This window comes from Halyomorpha halys, unplaced genomic scaffold, assembly GCF_000696795.3.
Source record: "Halyomorpha halys isolate HHAL.00 unplaced genomic scaffold, Hhal_1.1 Scaffold900.1, whole genome shotgun sequence".
Taxonomy (NCBI): domain Eukaryota; kingdom Metazoa; phylum Arthropoda; class Insecta; order Hemiptera; family Pentatomidae; genus Halyomorpha; species Halyomorpha halys.
Window position 1 is genome coordinate 189,691 of NW_027114997.1, and position 9,561 is coordinate 199,251.

General features: G+C 32.5%; 1 protein-coding gene across 2 annotated transcripts in view; it reads left to right on the forward strand.

The window, feature by feature from the left end:
- Nucleotides 1-9,561, forward strand: part of LOC136796920 (uncharacterized) — a gene marked incomplete at its 5' end in the record, with an annotated part of 84,727 nt that overhangs the window by 47,602 nt on the left and 27,564 nt on the right. For both annotated transcript variants that reach the window (XM_067052081.1, XM_067052083.1), the window contains 1 exon segment: nt 5,774-5,963. In XM_067052081.1, coding sequence (XP_066908182.1) covers nt 5,774-5,963 — 190 coding nt within the window.

Sequence of the window (9,561 nt, forward strand, 5' to 3'; positions counted from 1 at the left end):
CGTGAGCGATAAGGGCTCTGCCTAGACGGTTAATGGCTCCCAGTTAATGGTACCCTCTGTTATCTATATGTCTTTTTACATTACTTTAGATCTGTTGCCGACGGGGTTTTTGCCTAGGTCCGGTGGTATAATTAATATGCCGACAAAGGAAATTATTTTAAGTTAAAAAACCCCAGCTGGTACCTCTCATACATATCAGTATTAACAGACAATTAAATAAATAATAGTAAAATTATTGTTTTAAAAAAATAAAAATCTTAATTACTTTATTCACAATCAGTCTTAGTAGCTCCAAAACTAATCAGTGAAGGATAAAACAGGATTTCAGGAGATCGCATCACTTCCCTCTTAATCGCTCCACTGAAATTGAAACCAAATATTGGGAGACGAAGTAGCTATAGACGCTCGGTAATTATGTGAAGAATCTGCCTGTTGTTAGACCTTTAGTACAACTATATGCAAAAGCATTTTGGACACTGCCATTTCAATATTCTAACTAAATTGTAGGGATGTGTAGCAACTATGCTGTTAGCAACTTTTAGCAGAACTGTTAGCAACTATTAGAACTGTTAGCAACTATGCTACATGAAAAGATTCTGATGATATTTGGATGGAATAATGTATAATTTGATATTTGTTATTGTTTCTGACATGCAATGGATCTTTAATCCTTCTTCATACAATTTATTCAGAATTCATAACGATCATGTTATGTAATAGGTATTAGTGAAACTATGTAGTTTTTCAAAAGAGATATCGGATGAGAAATGGTGTAATGTCATCAATTTCTGAGATATATCTTCAAGAGACGTAAATCAAACATGAACGAAGCTGAGACGACCTGCAATATCAGCGAAGCCGGAACTGGCCCCGGAAGGATGGTACATACTAAATCGGGAGGTTGGAAGGGAGCTGGAGGAGGATGCCCCGAGATAGCAAAATATATTTCCAAGCCTCCTCGCCTCCTTACAAATGGCCAATATATCATCGCGCCAACCAGCCCTCCTCGTTTTATTCCCCGGCTAACTCCCCTTTAGAAAGAAATTAACATTTTCCACCAGCATACATTTCACTTTTATGGTGTTTTATTAATAATAAATAATTCCCAAAGCTCTCTTCTGCTTTAAAATGGTAAAGGCACAGATCAAAAGCTACATTATTTCAGCCTGCTGCGTCCCTTCCCCAACACTAAATCGTATCCACGGAAAATTATGAAATTACATTTATAAAGACCTAAATCAAATGTAAGTAACTGAATATCAGCACACTTAACTTGGGTTTCCTCTTTTCTCTTTTCCTTGATTTTACTTAATTTACTTACTGAAATGATTTTATCATTTTCTAGTTATTGTCCCATGTGTATTATATTATAATTACTTACATTTAATATGAAATATAAATCTGTAATGTGGTAATATGACAGTACTGTTATTTTTAATGTTAATTACTGTGGCAAATTGAAAATTTGCCATATAGAAAGCCCAGAACTGAGGTACATAAGGACCTGAGGTACAGGATCCGAGATAAGTTGACCCAGGGGGGCATTGCTATCGGAGCGGCTCTATTGCTATTGGCCGCAGTAAGTCCTGATAAACTGCCACTGTCGGCCTCTGATCGTTTCCACTGCGAGTGAGTAGCAGTTATTCACTTCTTGCCCCCGATCCTTCCGGTCGTCTACCTCAACTGCCGCAGAGGCCGTAAAACAATCATGGAGCTCCGTTAAAATGACTTTCTAACATTTTAATGATTTTATTTTCATCAAAATATTCTCGTATGTATTATTTATTTATAATTTGAACAACATGCACTTTACTGATGGTAAAATCCTACTTACCTTGATTCTACTAAAATATCTGGTTACTCGGATACCTGTAATGCAACTGATGCCGAACCTTATAAACATAATTTGGCAGATAATTTTACCCTCAACTTTTGTCAGTCGCATTTAATTTGAATTAAATAAACTAAAAATTTTTTTTTAATAATTCTCAACATCTTTATTCTATACTGTTGTAATATATGAATAATAAAAACATGATATAATATCTGAAAAAAATATGAAATAAAGATATTACCAGGTGGGAGTTTTCAAAAAATACTTATTTCAATAAGAAGAACCTTCTAGAATAAAAAACATTTTATTAATAATAATATAATCAACCGCTACAACCCATGAATGGTCCTGGGTTCAGTACTTTGTAGGTAAGTACTCTTTCTAGGGCAACGGCTGTACAAGAAGGTGAATTTTTTTCGTTTGTTTCCAAGTATGAGCAAAATGCTCAAGTCTACACCTCGTATAGTTACAATGTCCTGTTTACACGCCACCATAAATTCTTACTATTCCATCACTACGACAAATTGTTACCATTTATCGTAGCGTAAAAACCTTTAATCGTATGGGATTGTTCTGAAGATGGCCGAATAAGATAAATCCACTCGCTGGTCACTGAATAGGATAATCCTATTTTTAGTAATCTTCCTTTGTTCGCTCGAGTTGGCCCTGAGCCCTGTGATTTACTATTTCCTAGTAGGAATACTGCTATAGGAAACCATTGGTCTGGAGGGGATGGTTTTTATCAACACTTTTATAAAATTAACAATGATATCAAAATCAACATGCACTCTCGTGGAGTAATAATATCGGCATTCGTACATATTACACATGTTCTTCGACAAATTCCTTTTATAAAAGAAGTTTGACTAGAAATAGGACAGAATAATAGCTCAACTTTGATAAAAAAAATTGTCATACATCTTTTATAGAAGTTAGGCTCTCATTGCATAGTTCATAATATATTTCCTGGTGTGGATAGTATTTAAGCATCTAATAATAGGGTATATCTGGTCTTAGAAAAGACCCGTCAAATCTGCGTTTTGAAGGTCTAAAATTGTTTAAATCTATTAAATGTTAATAAATTACACCAAAATGAAATTTTAATTATTTTTCATAAACATTTTTTTGTTTCATTTACCATTAAAACAACAATTAGTTTAAAACAGCCTAGTACCAAAAACAGGCGCTGAGTTTCCAACAAAAAAAAAGTGAAGTGAGTATACACACTTATTAATGCAGGTTTACTTCAATTACCTGAGTAATATGAGCTCAAATTTGGAGGAATTTTGGGATTGATAACTTCTATAGACACATCCCTCCCCACTCTTCCACTGTGCGCATCCAAGAAGTACTTGTAGCAACGCAATTGGTGAATTCTGGTTCGCATCCGACCCATACTTTACCATTGTGCCGAACTTTGATAAAATGTTTTAGGTTGTGTTTTGAATTCACAGGATTTCTTTGACAAATGTATATTTTATAAAACCAATACAACCTAGAATGATTTATATTTCCATGTTATATTTCGTGGTACTCGATTTCTGTACTTTGAATTTTTATTCAAACTTCCAGTTTAACAGTGTAAAATCACAAAAAATTTTTGCATATGAATGTAAAATCCTGGGACTAAGGATAATATTCATAAGATAAGATCTATACAGTTCAAAACTACAATATCTCGAAATATTTTTTTAACTTATGTTTTACTACATATATAATATGATTCTGTGTTTTACTGTATAAATCTTACCACAATAGCTTAGATTGCTCGCATATCTCAAAATAACCATTTGTTAAGATGTTAAACTGACACATATATATATTTGATATATATTTATATAGACATCATAGATTTCACATACATCATATATTTTATTGTTTGTATACATCCGCATCTGTTAAACATTTTATGATTATAAAGGTTAATAATTTTTCTTTATTCCCTTGAATCATTAACTTCCGTATCCGCATATTTCTTCTAGATTCTTTACATCCATCATCCTATCCAATCAAATGTCAATTTTAATATTCAATTTTCAATTTCGAGAATAGTTTCAAAAGGTCTTTAATTAGTGATAGAAAAATCCTGTTAGATATAAAATCGATAAAGGTTGTTAAAATCTCAATCGACTAATTATGCACTTTTCCTAACTGTGTATACTTAAAGGGAAGTGACGACTAAACGAATGGCCTCCTACTACCACTCAAAGTTATCCCAACTCCAATTAAATCTCTTAAAAAACTAATAAAAGTTCCAGCTTTGGTGTGTTCTAAAAGGGTCGTTTGGATTTATGACTGATTAAACAATCTTTAGAAGCTCTTTTTTAAAACTTTAATTGAAATCTGTCTGTAATAAATGCATAAGGATCATTCTTCAAAATTGTCAGAATGTATATTCCTAACATTTTAAGTGAACAATATTTGTATTATAATAATAAAAAATGTTACGTTTTCATAAGGTGAAGAGTTTTTTTTTTTCGTTTCCTTATTAGAATTTTTTGTTTCCCTTTAAGATTTTTTCTAATTACTTTTGGTGTCAAGATATCCTTAAGGTATTCTAAAGACATCGTACATCAACCAGTATTAGTTATAAGGAAATATTTTATAGATGAAATAGGTTTTCTCGGAGGTTGAGAATGTAAAGTCAACGCTGATCTATATTTTTTAGCTATTTTAACAATGTAGCTCAATATAAGTGATTTTTTTTTAGAGTATAAGTTAGGTAAACATCCCTATCTAGATTCTTGTGGGATGGGATTTATTAAAAACACAATTTGAATTTAACATAATTTCAGAGCAGACTGAAAACTCAATTATCTTTTAATATGCATGTGTGAGGGTATCCAAATTATAGAGATTTGGGGAGGAGGGAGAGGTAGGGGTACTGAATTCTTATTTCAAAATATTCGACTTCAAATTACCGAATGGAAAAAAACTCATTGATTTGTTTCCAATTTATGACGTGTTTTTAAATCTTCTTGAGAATTTTGGAAGAGAAAAAAAACTTCAAATTAATGATTGATTCAAAACAAAAATAATAATAGTGAATTGAGGTAAGGTAAATTATAAATAATAATGTTAAATATTTAAATTGGCTATAGGATCATACATATAATGGAAACTTTTTGTAGTAGATTGTCCCTGAGGATGGCCGAATTGGCCGAAACGTTGGACGTGTAAAAGAAATAAAAGTTTTGAGACTATAATTGGTAGTGTTTTGAATTATTTATTAAAATAATAATAAGTTTTATTGGTATCAATATTTTGTCAAAATTCTCTCCTTCTCGGAGGAAATTTTATGGAGTAGGCTACAGATAAAATTTATCCGTATAAAATAAAGAAGCAATGCAATATATGCAGAAGAAAAAACAAAAACTGCCCTGTTAACAAAACAGTCATGAAAGCACAATAGATAAACTGGGGCCGCCCACAGCTCAGTGGTTAAGACACAGTCTTACCAATTTGATGTCTATTGGCGGTGCCGGTTCGAATCCGGCCTGGGACGTTGACTTTTTTCATTGAGTGGCGGTCCCACAAAATGAAGAACTTTGACCCCCAACCATGGTTAGGCAGTATAGGACTCCAATGGGAGTCTTGGCCGAAAATAAAATAAAATAAATAAATAAACTATATGTTTATAACTTTTTTCCATTAAATCACATTGAAGCTGCTAGTTATCACCGATATATTTATTCGTTTTGTCCCTATCGAATATGCTGTAGAATCTTTTTCATCTTCATTTCTCTTGAGTTCAACTTGATACATGCTCTGGACCATCGATCCTTCTTCATCATCGCAACATTTCTAATCTGATTCCATTTGAACCGATGAGTTTCGGCTCGCAAGCATTTAATATCAACTTTACGAAGAGTATGTTTAGATTCGAAATAAAGAGCGTCTAATTATCTGGAGTCGACTGTATATGATAAATTGTTTCAGGCGGACGAGAGCCTGATGCGGACATTCCCCGAGGAAAGCCCAGACTCAGTAACGGTGCAGCTGGCCTTCCTGGTCGAGGAGCGGCACAGGGAGGGCCTGGAACTGACCTGCATCTCGACAATACCAGCCTTCCTCGGCCACCACGCCCGCCACTCCCAGTACGCCGACCACAGGTCTCACACCATCAAAGGTAAGTGTCAGTTATAGTTCATTAATCATATGTCTTTATCCAATCCTATTAGGAATCGTAATGTATTTGGTAAGATACTTATTTACAAAATGATGGTTGAACTTCACCATGAGCACGAAGTGCCGAAAAAAGGTGAATCTGAAACAGAATGAAGATACTCATAACTGGTAGACCTGTCTTAGAAAAAGTAATGACTACAATGTTTAAAATATTGAAAACCATATCTCATTATTTATGACATACGGAGCTACAAAAGGATGAATTTATCCTAATTAGCTTACATCACATTTTTTCATATATTTCAATCTTAAACAAAAAGCTAAAATGAATATAAAAATGTAAAAAAAAAAGTGGCTCTTGGGGCCCGTTTTGACATTATCCGGTTACAGTCGAGGTGGTAACTGATAGTTGTGTGTTGGGCGCCAAAAATTTTTAATTCTACTCTATTCCATTTTCATATCGCCGATTTACCTAGTTAATCTAAATATTCTTTTTTTTTTTATTAATCATGGCTGTACGATCCGCAGCTATAGAAGTAGAAGAATGATGTTTGAAATACATACGTACGTACATATATTTGGACTCAATACAATATTGTTTGAAATATATAACTACTCAACACAGCATGATTAAAACTAGTTCCTTTTAACAACTGTTAATCGCTATCCATTTTTTTTATTAAACATTGTGTTTCAATAAAAGTTCTGGACGACATTAGTAATACTCCTTCCTGATCTAGGGCAGTTCTCCAGTTTTCTCGGTCCTAACATTTCTTCCTGCTTGGTCTAATTAGAGATGCGGCTCTTCACTTCAGCGACTCGATATTATCTTCTCCTTTCCTCTCTACCTGCCCTTTAATTAGTCTTCTACATTACAATTAGTTGATCCGATCCCTAACAAAGAGGAAAGCATTTTGGATATTGTTTATGTTTGTTGCATAAGACACACCAATAAATAGTTAATGAATATTTGAATTTTATTAAATACAATTTTAAAAATCATTGTATAAATGCGCTTCTAATATTAATTAGTCTGATTAGGTTTTTCTCTGCCTTTATTCACATAGTTTCTCACACTCCTCGAAAGTTTCGGGTGTGTAGGAGGGAGATCGTGAAAACTTTATCAGGCGTTGTTCAAGAAGAAAAAAACATCAAAATTCGTGCCCTATCATGTATTTTTCATTACTTTTTTCCTGGAAACTCGAGATGTTGCAATTGCAACATAATGGTGGACAGTTGACGCCGACTTTCTGACCTTACAATTTTATAGAGAGCCATTCACTTCAAACATTCTCTTACGGGCTGAGCTGAAAGCAAATTAAATTGACTTCAATTTCTCTCTAATTGATCAATCTTTCAATAGGAATGTTTTTCATGCTATTTTATATAATGAGAAACAAATATGACGATCAATCCAAAACTGTATCTTAAAAAATAATGGATGAAATACAGACACAGCTCATTTTGATTTAAAATAATAGACAATTTTACATTCTTTCAAACAAATCTGTATGTTATTTAGTGACTTGCCTTGGTTTTATAATTATTTAGAAACAATTAAAAAAAGTACGCTAATTTCACTAAAATCTGAATATATTTCCAGGTTCTATAAAAGGCAATTTTTTAAATTCCAAATGAAGATTTTTCTTATCATACAATGTATGGAACCGAAATTCAGTTGTTAGATAATAGACTCGAAAAATATTGATTTTTTAAAATTTATTACAGATAATACATGTCTTTACTCTATAGATAAATCTGTTCTACTCTAACCGGTGGACCAAGAATCTCAAGTTCAGCAATTGGTTAGAAGATAATGTTAATCGACCAACATCCAGGTCAACCAGGAGATTTATTCTTTAGTTCAATCAATTTTTGGCGCCCACATACTCATTTCACAGGTTGGGTGGGTCCCCGATGCCGTACTCGAATCTTTTACCTTATCCATTGATCTACTCCTTCCCGAACTGTTAAATGCATGTAACTAAAGCCCCATAATGAGAAACATCACGAATAATAATTGTGTACAATAACTATTAAATATTTTCTTTTCTCTTTTAGCACCTCAGGGGCGTCGTCAGACATTGGGGCCAAAATATTGGAAATATGTATTTAAGTTCCGCTATTACCATCTTTATTAACAAATTTAGAAAGATGTAAACCAGTATAAGGTTCTTCTTATGTGTATTGCCTTAAAAGGCACATCAAATATATTTGGCTAAACGAATAAAAAGTTTTAATCGGAGCCGAAATATGTAGTTTTATCTATTGTTCGTATGCAAGAGTGCTATTATAATTATATTTTATTAAAAATTAATTTTTACTAGGTTTTATTTTAATTTAGCATTATTTTAGATTTTTTTAATAATTAATAAACAACGGATCGACTTTAGAATTTCTGACTTTGGTTCCTTAATCCTTGTATTATCATGGGTACCCTTAATGGGGTAAAAATATGGCGGTCGAGCGTGATTCTGACCAAATCGCCTCCTTGCACAACCTTTGGTCTAGTAACTGTACTTTTTTACAAAGTACTGCACCTTGATTTAATTCTTGTACTATCTGAGATGAATTTAAGTGTAATAAAAAAATAAAGCACGTGCTCAAGCCAACCCTTGACTTATGGAAAGGGTTTCTTGCCTATCCTTTTACTCATTAGTGTTATTTTACTTCTGTTTATTACTTCTAATTATGATATTTTATTATTGTTAAATATTTTTTACATAATAGGAATAATCATTTAATAATTTTCTACTGAAATAATATAAAACTAAATAATTTAGATTTCAATCTATATTACTTTTTTTTTTACTTCCGCTTTGCTGAAATTTGGGAAATTTTTGCTGGAAATTGAAACAAAAATTATGTCCTCGAAATCAAAAAGTTTTAATTTTTTTTTTAAATGAAGGAGCATATATGGTTTCGTGTCTTCCGGCCTGCCTGCTTCAATCGAACCGTTCATCCGTGTGTAATGGGATTTTCAGGAATGTGTGCGTTAATAACTAGTTGGTCCAATATCTGGTTTATCGGATTTCTGCTACTACTTACGCTTTCACATGCGTAAACGTAAATTCCACTGCACACCTATATAACCGAAGCGACTCGATTTGGTAAAACGATGGAATAAAGTTAAGTATTATTGTAGACCTAGTATAGCATATTTCCTCAACTACTATCGCTGACCTATAGTCAAAATTAATTTCCCGGATAACGGTATATTTCAACAATGGTTTTTCTTCCGTTGTATTCTCAAACAATAAATTATTTACCTTCAAATATAGGTAATTACGTACCTAAAAGAAATATCTATAAAAGGAATAATTAAAAAAAAAATTATTTTACAAAAACATAAAATAAATGGAGATTAAAAAAAAAAAGATAGAAATAGTTTATAAGGCATTTTTTTCTTAAATGTCTTATGTACTTAGCAGACGTTTTTTATATAAAAAGGGTATTCATAATACTGTGTTAAATTTAAAATGTTTTACCATGTTAAATGTCATAAGTAATGTAAAGTGTAGTAATGTAAGTAAATGTCATAAGGTGAATTCCGTAATTCTATTCCTCAGAACACTCGTCAGCTCCTAGTATCCTCTCTC